This window comes from Pygoscelis adeliae, unplaced genomic scaffold, assembly GCF_000699105.1.
Source record: "Pygoscelis adeliae isolate BGI_AS28 unplaced genomic scaffold, ASM69910v1 Scaffold91, whole genome shotgun sequence".
Lineage (NCBI taxonomy): Eukaryota > Metazoa > Chordata > Aves > Sphenisciformes > Spheniscidae > Pygoscelis > Pygoscelis adeliae.
The window spans coordinates 677,841-695,844 of NW_008824196.1; the positions used below are offsets into that span (position 1 = coordinate 677,841).

General features: G+C 35.0%; 1 protein-coding gene across 1 annotated transcript in view; it reads left to right on the forward strand.

Annotated features, from left to right (window-relative positions):
- IL1RAPL1 (interleukin 1 receptor accessory protein-like 1) overlaps positions 1–18,004 on the forward strand; it is a 386,752-nt gene that overhangs the window by 207,106 nt on the left and 161,642 nt on the right. Inside the window, exon 6 of the mRNA XM_009334784.1 lies at positions 3,075–3,149. Within this exon, the coding sequence (XP_009333059.1) occupies positions 3,075–3,149 (75 nt within the window). The remainder of the gene's footprint in view (positions 1–3,074; positions 3,150–18,004) is intronic.

Sequence of the window (18,004 nt, forward strand, 5' to 3'; positions counted from 1 at the left end):
TTCCCTACAGCCTAAAACTCTGGAGTGGAGAATACCCAGGGATGCTTTCGCTTTTCCACATGGGTGAAGGAATTGGCCCTGGGAGATGTTATTGCTTGTAGTATAGACATACCCACAACAGTGTTAGGTCGGTAGGCATCAATAGGGAATGCAACACTGAAATACTGATATTTGCCCCAGTTTAGAGAGCTTAGAGTTGCACTGTCTTATTAAGCATTAATTCTTCCTGGCCACAAATATTGGTAACTATCACTTTAAAAGAAGTATACAACACAGTTAACCTCTGGTGTATCTTTGTTTTAATGTTGATTAGAGTTTTTATGTCCTATCCTGAATGATAGGACAGAGTGCACTCTCAGCAAAATAGGAAGAATTGGTCACAAAGTGGAGGGCAGGGCTGTTGTTTAGGGAGACCTTGACAAGTTGGAGAAAGTCATGGAGTCTAACAAAGGTAAATGCAATGTCTTGCTCTAGAAGTGGAATAACCCCGTGCAGCAGTGCAGAACTGGGGACTGACTGAGTAGGAAAAAGCTTTGCAGGAAAGGTCCTGGCAGCCCAGATGGACAGTAAGTTGAGCATGAGTTGGCAAAGGCCAACTGCACAGCTCTTGGCAAGAATTTAGCTAGCAGGTTCAGGAGGGTGATCCTTCATATCTATTTAGCATCTGTGAGGGTACATTTGGAATGCTGTGTCAAAGTTTGGGCTCCCCGGTGTACAAAAAGACATGGGCATACTGGATTGAGTCTAGTGCAGGGCCACAGGGTGCTTGGGGGCTGGAACACCTGAAATGGTGAAATCTCCATCCACAGAGATGTTCAAAATATGACTGGATGAGGTCCTGACAACCTGCTCTACTGGACCTGCTTTGAACAGGAGGTTGGACGACTTGGCCTCCAGAGGGTCTTTCCAGCCTACATGCTCCTGTGATTCTGATACATCAGTTATGAGTCTAATTTATTATTTTCAGTAATATTTTCTCTGTTAAATTATCTTTTGAATCTTACAAGTTATGGAAAAATTAAATTGGGCACAAATTTTATAATAACTTCATGCTGTTGTTGAAGGATGGTTTATCTGCATATATTAATATCCTGTGCCTGTTCATTTAAAAGTAGGAAGCCTCTTAGAGACCTGAAGTACAGGACCACAAAAGTAATGTCAATCTTTGCTTAAACTGAGGAAAATACTGTTTTCTAATCTACTTATTTGTTGCATTCAGATTAACTCCACCAGTTACTATATCTTTACTTACAATGAAAGAACTTTGTTTGCTCAAAGAGTTTCAAAACAGATTTAGAACAACAGTGACTCAGAAGACATTATCTGATGAATGGTAATTGAGTTGAGATTGACAGAACTGCAAAATGAAATTTAAATTCATAGTGGATGATGTTTAAAAAATGGAAATGTGCTGATAAATTATGAGCCTTTACACAGAAGTTAAGAAATGGGAATGACTAATTTTGCAGTTTAAGAAAAAACATATTTCAAATCTTTTTCCCTTCCACCCACTTTAGCCCCCAAGAAAAAAAATATAAAAAAAGACAGAGAGCTGAAAAGCATTCAAATCAGTGCAAAGAAAAGTAACAACCCAGAGATGTTGCCGAAAAGTCTTTCACAGCTGTGGCTCTCTCCAAAATCTGTAGTGCAGAATGATTTCCCATAGAGAGTAGAAGCTGTTGTTGGAAGAATGAACTGAAAGAGGGTCTGTGGACCAAATCCAGTTCTTTTCCCATCCTCGAAGAGGCATTTTCTTTCAGTCCTAGATCTGATGGTTCAACATCCCAGACACCAATTTGGTGGGTTTATGCTCTGGTCAGATAAAGGAAAACCTCTGTAAAGCAGAAACATACGAGTTGATAATGGATCCATTCTGTAATTGCTACAAAGTTGAAATTAATACTGTAGATTTTACAGGGCATTGATAATTTAACCAAAAAGCAGAGGAAACATAGTACAGAGAATGCGACTAAACCTCTCCTGCAATTCCACTGACAGGAGATGAGTGTGTTTAGCAGATTAAACCCGTACACATGTGGATGTGTGTGTCAGTAAGAAAGGGAACAGTGATTTTGACAAGTTGGAGGGAACAAGTATTATAGAGTTATATCAAAATGTTAAATGTACTTTAAATCTCTGACAGCCCATAATCTGTGTTAAAGACTGAAGTATGAATTAATGTTGAAAAGCAAAATATCAAAATGTTCCAAGTGACTACGAAAGTTGGAGCTTTCCCATGAACATTTATTATCAATTTTAAAGAAAAAAAAATGTTCTTTTTTTCATATAACATACACTCATCTGTCAGAGATCAGTAAAGAGTACACTTGCTAACAACAACAAAAGTAGTAATAATCAATGTAACTTCTATGAATTAAGTATACAGATGATGAATCTAGTAGAATAGCTGCACTATTTAGCTGCATGGTTTGAACATGCTTCAACAACCTTCAGGTTTTTGACCACTACAAAAATTTTCCTATGCCACAATTTGCATAACTCTACTAATATTATTTCAGGGTAAATCAAAAGGGAAGAGGGAAGTCATCTTATTAGGAATCTTGACATTATTTCACTGTATCCATCCCTTGGATTTTGAAAACTGAGCCTTTTTCTAGTACTCCACTTTCAAAAGTTTCAGTGATGGTAATATCTTTCTAAATAAAATTTTCATCAAATATTAAAAATTGTTTTACAGTAACTTATTTATTTTATTTCTCTGTTAATGACTATGTTTGATAGAAAGGTAATTAAATGTTATAAAAAACTATGAACTGCTGGATAATATTTATGAAAATCCAAAATTGTAACATGTCAGTGCATTGTTTTCATGAGGGTTTAAAGAGATTACTTTTTTTAACATAAGTGTCTTCATTACCTTAGCATGTGAAAGATTCTAAATTTTGGTGCTATATTTATTCTCTAAGCAAAAACATTTTCAGCTACTGAAGGCATGAACGTTATTTAAACAAAAGAAAAAACGAAGCATTCCTGAAACAATAGGTATAAAATCAAGTTTTATTCTACCCAATAATAATCAGAAAAGTATATATGTGAATTTCTTTCTTTTCTAGCACCACTAACAGATAAACCACCAAAGCTTTTACACCCTTTGGAGAGTAAGCTAACAATTCAGGAGACCCAATTAGGTAAGTAGCAAGCACATAATTTCTATTCAAATAGTATGAAGGTATTTGATGTGTTAATGTATGATGGTAATGTGATGGTTTGTTGGCATTAATAATTTCATTAAAAAGGTATTAAACATACTTTGTTTCCATGTAGAGATGTATCATATACCATCTAGAAGACTGTTGTTCACAAAAACATTGGTAGTAATTAATACTGAATACTAAGCTCTTGAATATTACTGATACTGGTTTTTACCTTTGCTGAAAGTCTATAGTTATATGTGTACCTGAGCTTTTCGTTCTAAACTTCCCCTTTTCTGTATATTTATATATCTTTACTGTGGGATTCAGTGGGATTTTGTGGTTTAAATTCTGCTTGCAAGACTTTTCCTTGGCGATTAACTTAAGGAATTGCAAAGATGTTCTATAATTATAAATGTTGTCCTGGTCTAAAACCATCCAGCCAACAGTGAGAAGTTAACATAGTAGCATCTGATTATTCTGAATGTACGAATATATATGTAAGGATGACTGGAGAGAAATTGATGCATGAAGAAACCATTTTGTTTCACTTTTTCTAGGCTAGTGGATGGTGGGTATGTTTTGTCACTTTGGTCTCCTACTGCCATACAGGTAATTAAGGCTCCATAGCTAAGTGCACGAGTTACTACAGTTTGCAGGATATAACAATCCATCTCCTTTGTGGATTGACACAGAGGGCAACTTGTAAGAAACAAACAGTCCTCGGTAGGTTACACTGCAATTATGCTTTGGTGTCAGAACAGTAACCTATTGATAGATCTTCTAGCATGTTAGCTACAGAAACAAATGGAAACAAATCTGGTGGTTGTAGAAATCTCATAGGGAAAAAAAAAAAAAAAGAAATAAAGCAAGCAAAACCCAGTACATTTTACAACACACCACCAGAAAAAGCAGAAGGCTTGCAAATTAATTCTGACAGTCATTGCCAGAACATTTTATGATGCTCGCCAGCCTATGGCTAATAGTGGCCAGAGAATAATTCATCTTTGTTTTGATATTCATAAAATATTATTTTAAATGATTCATGTGATTCAGGTAATATTCTGAGATGCTGATATACATGTTTTCAGAAACAATTATCTAGAAAAGGGGAGATGTAACATATTTCCTTCTAGAGCTAATTTCTGTTGTTCTGAAGGTATTTTCTAATATACCAACTCAGAAAACTTTTCCTCTCTGACAATCCTAGATGATTTTACCTTTTCATTTGAACACAAGCCCAGGGAACAGAAAGCAAAGTGACTCCGCACATTTTTTCCTAACTAATGTTGCTTACTGAGATATTTGAAAAAACAAAAGGCAGAACCTTTTTGGGCTTTGACGTTATCTTGTTAAATATACTGTGTGGGTGAGACTATTTCAATAAGAGTGTAATTATTAATGGCTAGCTAGAGGCTTTTTACCTATGATTTTTAGAATTAATCATATCTTTGATTTCTGATAGTTCTAAGAAACAGATTAAATAATTTGAGAAGTGCTGGGTTTGGAAAAGACACTTTTCAGAAAACTAAATAGCTATTGATGAATATGAAAGAGTTAATTTGAAAGCGTCACTTTCAGACACAGATGAGAAAGTCTGACCATAAATGAATGTGAAGCTATAATACTTAGCCTTATATCAAGAAGCTACAAGAATATATTAATTTGTTGTTTAAAAGCCTGTGAAAAAGCCTGTGAGAACCGGAGCAAGTGCAAAAAAGTAATAGTTCCCTGTCACAAAAATTACATTGTTCTACTCTTAGATTTAATGTCTTTGTCCTGCTGGCTAAAGTTTGAAAGGTCTATATTTCACTTTCACCGAGGAAAGCTAGCGTTCATTTCAGGGGCCAGTTCATACCCTGCAAAAAAATGCAACATATTTTAATGTTGGAATAATGTTGAGATTCACTTAGCCACACCTTAGATAGTTACGTAAGCGAGCAGCCTCATACCCACCTGAGGCTTGGGGTGACCACGTGTTGCAGACTGGTCTAGACACTGCCAGAAAACATGTTAGTCCTCCAGAATGTGTTTGGGATGGTGTGTTTGTCCCTTATTTGGAAAATAAATATGTCGGTGGAAGGGGAAGAAGTGGAATGGGTGGCACAGAAAAGGGACTGCAAGGAACTAGGAGCTTGAGGTAGTCCAGGATTTTGTTAGCAGGTCACCAGTCAGTGAGGTGGGGAGCTGGGGCAATCCCCACTCTCCCCCCACATTTCTGTGCTTCTCACCTCACAGTCCTCCACCTTGAGCTGGAAATGTAGCAGGGCATGCCCTGGGGGGTGCGTACATAATTTACAGGGATGTGTGTGCTTCTGCAGGTGCACATGGTGTGCTGAAACATTAATAGTGATTGTTCACCTCAAAATATTCCCCTGCTGGCAGGCCTCTGGGGAGTGGTGCTGGGCACATTTTTGAGGAAGCCCTCAGTAACTCCAGTGTGTTTGCTGCTGAAGGAGCTACTGGAGTTCAGTTCTTAAACAGGGCACCTCCATGCAGTGTCTAAATCAGGGTGGGAAGACTCCAGGCGTATCTCATTCATTTGGCTCCGGCACTGCTGAGTGACAGAGATATCTGACCTCTATTGCTGAGATATATTGGTCTCTTCTATACACCAGCAATTAAAATTAATGTCATGGGACCACAGACCTGTTGTATTATTGTGTTGCATGGCTTCCGTAACAGCATCAGACCAAAAGGTGACTGCACATTAAGGAAGGAGCTTCTCTAAGGGTTGGCTCATAGAGTGTCATGGCATAAGTTGGCAACTGCAGTTTGACTTGCTAAGACAAAAGGAAAGAAACCAGAACTGGAGAACCTGCACTCCTCAGTCCCATGAACCTACAGGCTCCCATCATGCTCAAGCTATCTGCAATCAGTTGTGGGAAAGGTGTCCTGCTATTCACCTGGTGTTTGGGAGAGTGTTAAGCGTGGCTGCACTGCAATGAGCAACCTTAGAGAGTCACAGGAATCTTGAGACCTCATCTGAAATATCTTTTTATCACACTGAATAGTAACCAGAAAAGCACAAGATAGAAGCACAGGATAGAAATTGAAGGAGAAAATAATTTCTCAAAGGCTTTTCTTAAAAGACAGCATGAGACAGCCAAAGCATGAAGCAATTGTTGAATTATTTTTGGCTAGGCTTGATGTTAGAGAAAAGAAAAAAGGAATAAAGGATTTCCCGCACTATATGAATGGACCTAAAAGATAAGTTTGGACAGGCACCTCAACACTTTCTCTGTCATCTGAATGAAATTAGTTTTCCTGAATTTCATCCAACACTAAAAATTTACTCTTGTGACCAATTATGCAGTGATTTTTTTTTTCTATTTGTTTTTAGGGCATTATTTCAATAAAATTAAATTCGCTATTACCTAGTGAATTGGGGCTTGCTTCTTTCTTGCTCTTCACCACACATATTCAAGAAAAAATGTCACTAAAACTGATTTTAATGTATTCTTTCTAAAGTAAGAATACAAAGAATTTCCAGAGGTAAATCATCAGGGAGAGGAGAATGCTACTTCATTTATAACACTGTGTTGTCATAAAAATCTTCCACACAAATTGGCCTTGTTAATGATAAAAGCCCTCCTTAACTAACTTAATCAGCAGCTGTATAAATAAGTTAACTGAAGTGATATGAAATAGCTAACAATCTGTGCCTCTTTTCAGGATGAAAATTAAAATGGAAGAATATCTAAAAGTATTAATTTTTATCGCTACATATTTCATCTAAATGCTATATTCACTCTGTAACAGGAACGGAGTTTTTTTCATCATGATATAGGGATTTTTAAGTTTATCTGTTTGATTACGCCAGCATTCTTTAAACCAAATTGATCTTTTTTTTCAATCATGTGATTCAATTGGACACTTTGGTTCTTTGATCTATTCTATGATTAGATTAACATAATATGGGCAACAGTTTCACGTGGGAATAATCAAAACTGTAAATTCAAAATTTACTTAACACACATAATCTATTTTTTTATTTACCTAAGAGCTGAGGTTTTCCTTTCAGAAGACAACTAGGGTTGTTTTAAAAAGGTTAAAAAAAAAAAATAATTAAAAATTCATTTTTTTTCTGTTTGTACTATTTATTGTAAAAACTTAGTTTTCAACAAACTAATATTTTAAAAGAAAGGTTTTACTGAGTAATTCCTAGCCTCACTATTCTAAAATGTTTTGGTTTAATATCTTAATTTGGGCTAAAGTTCAGTTTAGTATACTGAAGTATACCTAGTCAAATAGTAGGTCTTTCAATGGAAAAAGCTTTGCTTAAAGACTTACTTGCACAGTTAATGATTTAACTGCAGACTGGTTCATGAAAACTCAAATGTTTGAAATGTAGTTTTTTAATCTAACCAAATACAAGCTGACCAAAATCTCATACATTCTGTTTTACACATTCTACTGGAAAGAAAAAAAATAATTTTCAATTTTTTTTCTTTTATTTTCAGCTCAGGTTTCCAATTCCAAATAGAGAAGTATAGCATAGAAGTATGTTCCTAAAGTAAAAAGGGACTGAGGACTTCCAAAGGTATTGACTCAGGGGGAAAAAAAAATCTAGTGAAGAAGAAAACCACATGGTAATAAGGGAGATTTTAATCACTAAGATCTGATTATTAAAAAAAAAGAAAAATGTTTCCTAGGTACCCTATAGTCCTTTTTTTAGATTTTCAAACTTCAGATTGCATTAATCCAACTATTCTGTAGCTGAGGCTGTCCATGAAGGGCCAAACATAGTTTACTAAAAAAGAGATAATAAGTGAGTCAGGAACATTCAACTGCACTAAGGAGAAGTTTGCAGTTAGAGCTCAGTGACAGGATGTCAACTAATTTTCCTTCCTAATTTAATCAAACCCTAAAAGGTCATAATTAAGATAATTAAAAATAGCATATCTATGTATTTTAAATGTTTATTTTTCTCTCTCCGTCTGTGTGTGCATCTGACAATAAGTACATATACATGTATACTTAATCTCTCCCTAGATATCTAACATATATATATACACACACATATAGATAAAACTTGACAATGCATTTGTACAAATTTTGTCTCACTTTATTAATGCTTTGCCTGGAAAACATTTGTCTGAATTAATGATGGAATAATAAAACTTCTTTATTCATGTTAGATTATAATCCATTGAGAAATGTCTGCTCTAGAGGGTACTATATACTGTACATATCTGAGGTACTTTCTGTGTATTAAATCTAAACAGGATTTAATGCAATTAAAAGTGTCTGTTCAGTCTCTCTGCAACTATGTAAATTTCATTCTTTATGTACAGATTAGATATATGAGAATTTTCTATTTCAGATTGATTATGTAATTTTTCACATTTCCTTTTAAAAAGGTAAATATCCAGTTTATTTTTATAACATGAGAGAAGACTGTGGAACCTCAAAAGATTTTCCGTATCAGTTGGATACTCATCAAAAAGTTTCGTTTCCTACCTAAGACTTTCTTAAAAAATCAAAAATCATATGTCTCTTACTAGCAAAATAAAATATCATCAGATACAGCAAAACTTTTATAAGAATTCTCTGTGGGACACAGCAGCATATAACTTGTTGAAACCAAGATCATAATAAATACAGAATATACATATACCAAGAAATGCAATTTAGAAATAGGCACATACTGTACATGATTTCCACCCTGTGAAATTATAGTCCTAAAAAGACTGCAATTATGTAAATTTGAAACATCAGGAGTCACATTGTTCTGTGATTGTTTTTGCCAGTTTTGGCCTCAAGCTATACTTTGTGTTTCTAAATTATATATACGTGCTTCATCGTATCTAATGTTGAAAGACACACAAGTGTTTCCTTGCATACAAAAAAATAAAACATCACTTAATGGTACTATGGAAAAGCATTAAAATGTTAAGTAGTGAATATCAAAATCAAAATTTAATACTGTGTCCTAAGCACTTATTATTGATAATTATTTTAAAGTAATGATTGATAACAATTTTAAATTAATGAACTCCTCCAGAATATTCTGCTTTAGAAATACAGATCTCTTGTGAACAGCAATGGTATTCACGTGTAAAGCTGATCTCAGAAAGAATGTCCTTGGGCTATTGGTGGAACGACAAACACTAGTACAGGATTTTTTCTCCCAGGAATTAGTCTGCTTCCCAGTTCTAGAATAAATGCTTTCCAGCATTATTGGTGAAGTCAGCATATGCTCACGCAGTCCAAATTAGGAGTGGTTTTACAAGAAGCTGCATTTGAACATTGTTTTTTTCTTAGATGTACTATGGATTTGTAGGTTGTATTAAGGTTTAGTGCTGTACACAGGTTTCATTCTGAAAAATCCATCTAAATCTGCATGCATTCTTAATGGCAATAATTATCGGGGATTTGACAGTTTGTCATGTCAATAGAAAATGGGAAGTTATTTGCAGGAACACCGAGGGGCTGAGATACTTGTGATAAATTCTTACAGTTTAGGACAACATAATAGTATGACTATTTTGAAACAATCAGTTGAACAGAATCTTTTTTACATTTGTTAACAGGTGTAACACTTAAAGTTCAGATTGTTCCTATCTAGGTGTTATTCTTGTCTGCTTACATAGCATATTATGCATGAATACGCAGGATATAGTATCCCTAGATATACTCAACACACATCTGTTATAAATGGCCAATTCATTAGCTATTTAATTTTATATTATTTTAATATCTGAAGAACTTGCAAATAAAAGATGACTCATGGAAATTCAGTTTGATGCTACATAGCATAATTGATTTAAAAAAAAAAAGAATTCCAACGCTGGTTTATTTATGGCATGTATTGTAAACCTTCATATAACACTTTGGTAGTGATGAACACATGATCAAAAACTACAGGTGAAATCCTTTGCTTTGGGTTAGGCTTAAGACTAATAGGATACATATGGTTATTAGTTCAAATTTCACATTTGACAACAAATTAACAGCAATATGTTTAACACTCACATGCCAATAATAATTTGTGTCCTATATCTCTCAGAATACACTAGACAACTATAAGCAAAAGAGAACAACAGTACTTTCCACAATCTGTCCTTTTTTGATTTCTTATCCTTTTACCTTAGGTAAAATTCTGGCAATGGACTACTTAGTTGCTTTTTCTAGTTTCCACACAAGAAAGTAAAATATCACCTGAAACAGATTTATTCAGTGCTTAGTTTTCATGCCAATCTGAAAGTATACACAAAAGAAGTCCAAATACAAAGAAACTGGGGTTAAGCACTTGCTTCACTGAACTCAGAGGTAACTCTTGAGAACAGTGGGGCTAGGAAGTTAGAGAGAGAAGGCATCCAGTTCAGTATAACCAGAATTTAAATTTACACATCAGGATCTAGTTACGTGCGAGGCCTGTCTTGGATACGTACCTTGAACTCTGCAGTAAATGTCACCTTCTAGTGTATCAGTCATTTCAACTGCTTAAAGTATCCTTTAAAAAGATATGTGCTATATTACAAATATACTGGTCTCATTCCAGTAACTAGTTTATAATAACTGAAAATATTTGTAGGAAAGGAAATATTAGAAAAACATCATACTTACCAAGAAATAAAACGTATCAAGTGACTATTCATATTCACTACAGAAACAAATGAAGTGCATACTTCAGCTAACCCACATTAGGGTTATTAAGAAAAAATTACAACAAGCATTACAAAATTACCTCTCTCTACACTAATGTAATGGATAGACTGGAGATGTGAGGCTATAGGGTCATATGTTTTGTTTCTCTCACAGCTCTTTCTAGGCAATTTATTTCAAGTAATAAATGCTTGTATTTTTAAATAATTCATTCAGGGTCAGATTTTTCATGGGATTTCTAAAAGCATGCACGGTACATTTCTGCTCATTAAAAATCATAGGAGGACTAGTTTCTTGGTGCTAATTTTACAATACTTTTAGATATTGATACTAGAGATACCTACAGGTTTGTTATAGTTTAAATATTAGTAGAGAGTTTTTGTGGGTGTGTTGTGTGTGTTTTTAATTTCTCACTAGTTTATTTTAAACAGAGCATTCATCCCACTTAAGTCAAAATTAGAGGATTTTTTTTGGAAGATATTTTCAACTTTTAATATGGAGATTCAATTCCCACATGAAGAAAGATGACTTACAAATAAAACAGCCAATACTGTACAATCTTTCTTTCTTTTTCATTTTTTTTCCTTTGTCAAATGGTAATGAATGTCAAAACAGACATTTTATCATAGATCGAGTATCCAAGGTGCCATTTTTAGTTTCCCAGTGCTTTGGAAAGGACAGGTATTTTAAAAAGTTTATAAACGTGAATACCTCCCATCATGTGATTACTCAAATCAGTGAGATTATTATTCTTTGTAAAAACAAACAAACAGACAAAAGTTACATTTATGAAGGCAAAGTGCAAGACTGTAATTTTTTGGAATTACTATTGAGGAATGAATGATCTTTAGTTTGTCCAGAGTGGTGTTCAGAATAATTTACTTACTATAGTAGGCACATATGCAAATACATTACCAACAATAACAGTTCAACCTAGTTTAAGTCAAAAATTAAAACAAGGATTAAAATGCTTTTGTAGTATTTACTGTATGGACACATACAAAGAATAACTCAGTATACTTGAAAGACTTTTCTGAGAACATTGGTACCTGTTACAATTCCTTCACTGCTGTTTTAGTTTTATGAATACTGCATCCTTTTTCAGAGTTATTTTATTTTGGGAGTTCCTTATATCAGTCTCTCCTTGAGGTAAGGAGCACAGGGTAGATAGAAAAATGGAGTTTGGCTTCCAGGGCAGTCTGAGCCAGCACACCAGCAGTTCAAGAGAGAAGGGGCTGTACAAGCTTCTACTTTTACAGAAGAGAGAAGTCTGGGGAGGAGGCAAATTTGCTATTAACTGTTTCCTGGAATCTCTGGACGTGCCAACTCCTTTTTTTGTTGTTGTTTTCTGTTTAAAATGCTTCTGACACAGTCAACATGAAAGAGGAATTTATCAAAAACATAAAAATCCATTTGGAGTCAGATGCACAAAAAGTATTTAGAAGCCTAACTTCCATTGCTGTCAATACCTTTGTGTTCCCGCTATTTATATATTATGAAGACTGTTTACTTTGTCCAGCTTGAGACCTCTGACTCAAATAGGTTCTTGAATTAGTCAGTGGAGCCTCTTGAGGGCACACAATTTTACCTGGCAGCTAGGTTAGCCATTAATGCTCTGATGTTTCATGAATTGCTTTAATGCAGTATAAATCTGTGTTGCTCTGACACCTGCCCCCTGTCACTCTCCTCTTCTTTCAGCCAGCTTCAGCACTCATGCTCACAGGGTTTGTGAGATGGCTGAAAAGTAATCCCAAAGGAAAGAAAACCAATTTTTGCTAGATGACTTGCTATGCTGATGGTGACATGGGTGCAACAAACCCTAGTGCCAAGACATGGTGAGAGTGGGAGTGCATAGCCAGGGAGAAATGTGGGGATAAGACAGCATAAATGTGTTTTGGCTCAAACTGATTATGAAACATCACTCTAAGTCAATACTTGGTCACAGTAGGATCCCCATAGGGTCAATATAAATCAAGAAGCACCTGTATGGCATAAATCATATCACATCAGAGTGGAACTGCTCTGCAACTACCTGTATCTTTCCATCAAGGTGGCTTTTGTCTGGACTTTGGCACACTGACAACTCACTCCATTCACCATATAGGATTTTAGACTCTGTTTAGACATCTGGGTTGACATACCTGAAGTTGGAGTGTGTGAATATCTTCCTTCATGATACCTATACACAGCAGGTGAATCCTAGGCTTTCAAAGATATTTAAAGTAGAGCTTTCAGAAACATTTTTTATTGAACCATTTAACACCATGAATTTTATAACTGGAAATGTCATAAGTATGGTATATCATAGACATTTATAGCCCAGTCTTCTAACGTATTTTTGACTGTTAAATTCATTGAAATCTAACTCCATAAACTGAGATGTGTTAATGATTTACCATGACCAAACACAAGAGATAATTCCATCATTATTTTGATGTTATTTAAAGCTAAACATGAATCACACTGTTACTTAATTGGCTATCTGGTATCCAGTCACAGAAACTTGAGAGCAAGGAACACACTTTACTGTGATAAAAGAAAAAAGTATATTAGTCATATCAACTCTTTAATTAGACATTCAGTTAATTTTGTTTATCAGTTGTTCTTGCTTCATCTCCTTTGTTCTCATTTATATGCATAAAAAGTATACTGGTTGATGGTTCTTGGTTTTTCAGTAGCAGTATACATGATAAATTAGTGATACTGAAAACAACATAACAAATATTTTTTAAGGGTTGATTTTAGTCATATTTATACAGCTCATCAAACTTCAAAGACAATTTTAATTTTAGCAGATGATATTTTCATTGGTAAATTTTCAGTCTTGTAATATTGTCATGTCAGAAGATTTATTTTTCAGACTTTTTTTAGTTGCTCCTCTTAGTGGCATGAAAAAAATAATCTCAAGATTGTTCCTGCCTTTGAAATATTGCTTTCTTATGGAAAAAATATACTGACTTTAATACAACCTGCACAAGTAAGGTTATTGACTCTACTTTATTTGTACAATATACTGAAAAGTTATCGCATGACTAACGTTAAGATTGTGGGATATCATATTTTTACTTTGGTCTGACTTTATGTTACAGGCAGTCATCAATGAAAATGGTTCCAAATTAATAATTTTAAAAGCAAATCACTTTCCTTTTGAAACTCTTCCCTTTTTTTCTTTACACTGGAAACCAGAGTTTTCTGTAAGAATAGTGAGCTGCTGTGGTCTGCATCATACGTGCCAAGCTACCAAACCCCCACTCTCACTGCATTCAGCGAGTATCTGCACACATTCTTTTTCTCAACACCATTTTGCTTAAGCTTTTTACGTAATTAGAAGTAGAGTTCCAGCCTGAAGTAGATCAAAAGAGAAGACTGTACCAAGAGAAGTCAGTATCTCTCAGAGCTTGAACATCTCCTCCTTTGAACTTTGCTTGTCATTTAGAAGCGTTATCCTTATTATGGCAAAATAGCGTCACTGATCAATCTATCACCTACTACTCTGCAGTATCACTGCCCCTATCTCCTGTTTTGCTTTGTGGCAATCTGTTAACAAGTGTGGGTGTGGACCAACTCCTCTGAGCTGTCATAATATCCCAAAGCACGAAATGTAATTCATGAGTTTTTGTGTCCTAAATTCACTATGCTTCGTTCAAAATTAGCCTAATGGATGAGGGGATCCACGCGGGCGTCTGCAGTCACCCTGCTGGGTGGATATTTCACTGCCAAGGCTGTATCTGGAGGCAGCCACAGGGGAGGAGGCTCCACTGGATCTAGAGCATGGTTTACATAAAGGTTGTATTAATCTGGGGGCTGGACTACCCTCCAGATGGCAGCCCATGCTCTAAGGTTGAAATGAGTCTAACTCTTCTTGGAAAGAAGATAATTTAAAGCAGCCTATTTCTAGGTCTGTATTCAGCATGTCTGAGCTTTTCAAGGAGTTGTCTAAATCCTCAGGACAGTAGAGGTTTCAGGCAGATGGAGAGAGGGTAGAAAGAGAAAGCTGAGAGAGACTGCAGACCAGTCTAAGGAGCTATAGGAAAAGCCTTAACTGCCAGACTGCTGACAGTCGTGGTTAGCAAGTGTAAGATTCCTTGATAATCTTGATCCCAGGTAGATGTAGGTAAGGGATATGCCAAAGAGATTTGGGAGTGGAGCTGATTCCACTTCCGTACAAGTGCCTGGTATCTTAGGTGCTACTTCTACAACTCCTCAACCCACATATACGGAGAAAAGTGTTGGACTGCCAGTAGCAGTTTACAAGCAATCCACAGATGAAAAGGAGGACTTCACTAGTTAGAGATGACTGAAGATGGAAACTGTGGTGTATGTATAATTGCTGGTTATTTCCAAGTCACTCAATCGGGGTCTCAAGAGTGACTGAGTTGTTGTAGATCAGCTGAGCCTCAGTAATTAACCTCTAGCAGCATTTCCTGAAATGTGTATTCAGTGCATTTTAAATGCAAGCTAAAGCATTGCTGAAGTTTAAGACATCGGGATTTTCTTTGCTTTTCAAATGGGTAACAGTACATGTTGTCACTTACTGTGGCACAGAAGATGTTATGCAATTCCTTAAACTGTGATAACACATTTGCGAGTTAAAGAACAATACTGAATCCTTACTAAATTATCTGTCTAATACCTATTTTGTCTATTCAGAATGTAACATAATACAGCTTCTTCAGAATTAGTAATGATAAATTAGTTGAAATGACTGTCTCGACCATTTTAACTTCTATTGGAAAGCACTGAATTTTAAGTGCATTCACACTGCTGTGTACATCAAAAGTTATATTCTACTTCAAAACCTCAAAATCTTTTTCCTATTTGCTTCTGTTATCTGCTAGCAGTACAGCAATTTATCATACATGAATGCCATTTCTAGGAAGTCCCATTTTTTTCTTAGCTTGTCTTAAAGCAGGGACATACCATTAAGTATTTCCATCTTATAAACACATTCAATAAAGGAGGCTGTTTATATGTATTTTTTATGACCTTTGCATACAGAATGATAATTTGTATGTCAGATTTGAAAGGTATATTTCCATACATTAAATATCTGTAATTTACCTACCCCCAAATGCATTATATATACAGGTAAATATGTGTGCCATAAATTTACTTAGTTTATGAAAATACAATGTGATATTGTATTTGAACTAAACTTTTGGGTTTATTTTCAAATTAATTAGAAAAACCACCAATAAAATACAATAATCTAAAAATTATTACCAGCTGGTTTTGCAGCTCATATTTTGCAGCACTGAAACATTCTCAGCTAGGTCAGAAGACAAAAGTAACAAAATCTGAACAAAAGTAAAACTGATTTTTTTGTTATAATTTTACTGTTCAAACTAGAGGAAATGTAAAACTATACAGTCTAAATAATGAAAAGCCAACATGATATGTAAGTATCATCAGTTTTATTCCCCAGTAAATTCTGTACATAAAAGAGTACTTTTTATTCTTTTTATGAAGGATATAGAAGGATAAATTGTTTTAAAGCCAGCAGTCTACCTTTAGATGTAGTTTTTTAAAGGGAAAATGTTGGACTCTGGCATCCATATGTTGCTTGTGTAGGCACAAGTAGGACCAGATTACAGTAATTGTAGATTTTACAGGCTGTGTAGAATAACAACAAATCCATAAAAAACATGTTATCTTACACACAGATGAAAAAACACATCCTGCATCATTGTCTTTAAGGTAGTAAGCCATAAAAGTGTTTTAAGAGACAAGGAGAAGTTAGGTTTCATCTATTGACTGTTTTCTAATAAATAAGAAAAAAAAGGTAAATAAATTATTGTTAAATTTGGAGTTTAATATGGGAACATAAACTGGGGAACGACAATAAAAGGAAAATGTTTTCAATAGGTTTCATTCTTCCTTATGCACCTGTGCTACTGTGTTCTGCCTACTTAAAACATTGATGCAAATAATATTTATTTTGCTCTAAGGAAAGTTTGGAGAAGGGGAAAAAAAAAAAAGAAAGAAGAAGAATCAGTTAATCGTTAGTAAAGGCCAAGACGTGTAAAGGTCTGTGTTAGCTCTTAAAAAACATAAGACAATAACAGAAATAAACTGGAAGTAGGTGGCTTGAGGGAGAATCTCTAACGTGTAGCTAAAGGAAATAATTTGTGTTGCATTAATGTTAGGGTATTTTTCTAATAATGACTAATGCTTGGGAAAAGTGTCTCTGGCATAATATTTACATGAATTTTGATTGAAGTAGATAATACTATTAAGGATGTTTAAATTATATATGTTTCTCTTAAAACTTCATTTTTTAAAAACATACTGCTTGGAGTAGTGAGTAAGTGAAAAAAAAATAGTGAGGTAGAAGTCTGGCATATGTAAGTAATGATAAAATTAATTTCAGAAATATGGCATTGAAAGGAATTCTAGAGTTTCTCCAGTCCCAGACTTTTTCTGATTCTCTTTAGCCAATCAACTTCAGATGTCTGCAATTTAAAGCCTTTCCAGTTACATAAGATAAACAGGGATTCAAGATTTTGCATCTCCCTGTGGATGTAAATGATTCAGAAGCCTGAGGACAATGGAATCAATTCTGTATTGGAAAAACAATATAATTGTTTCTTTAAAAAGACTTAAAAAGCACTCTCAACATTTTATTCTATCTACATGTAAAATGTGCCTTCTCTCCTTGCCAGGCTTCACTCTCTAGAGGGCTGCACACTTTTCTCTATAATCTTCCCTGCCTGCTGGAGATAGACACTTTTACATGTAATACTGCTGCCATACATATCCTTCACATAAAGGCCAAAGCCATCAAATTTTCCCTCAGTTCCAGTTCTGTTTCTTACATTTCTCTTTGGATATAGTTGGCTTTCTCTATTTAGACAGTATCTACCCACCCTTATTATAAATATTTTTCTCTTGTGATGAATAATGATGATTTTCTAGTCTGGGCTCTGCTGCCTTTTACTGTTGTTATTTCCCGAGAGTTATTCTAGTGTAACTGCAAAGGATGATCTCGGATTCAAATATTGTGCCTTTCGCAGAGCTAGAATACCTGCCAGTGATGGACAGCTCTCCACTTGTCTACCTGAGAGACATTTAAAAGACAAGTATTCAGTTTCCAATTAGTCTTTGGCTATACTGCTAGCAGAGGTGGGACAGACACTTCTCGTAGCAGTAAAGCAAGAAAGATTTGCGTGAAATAGCATTTTTTGGAACAGCAAAAGCTTCGTAAGTGGCAGTTCCTGTAATGAAAGGGGCTTTCTCTCCTG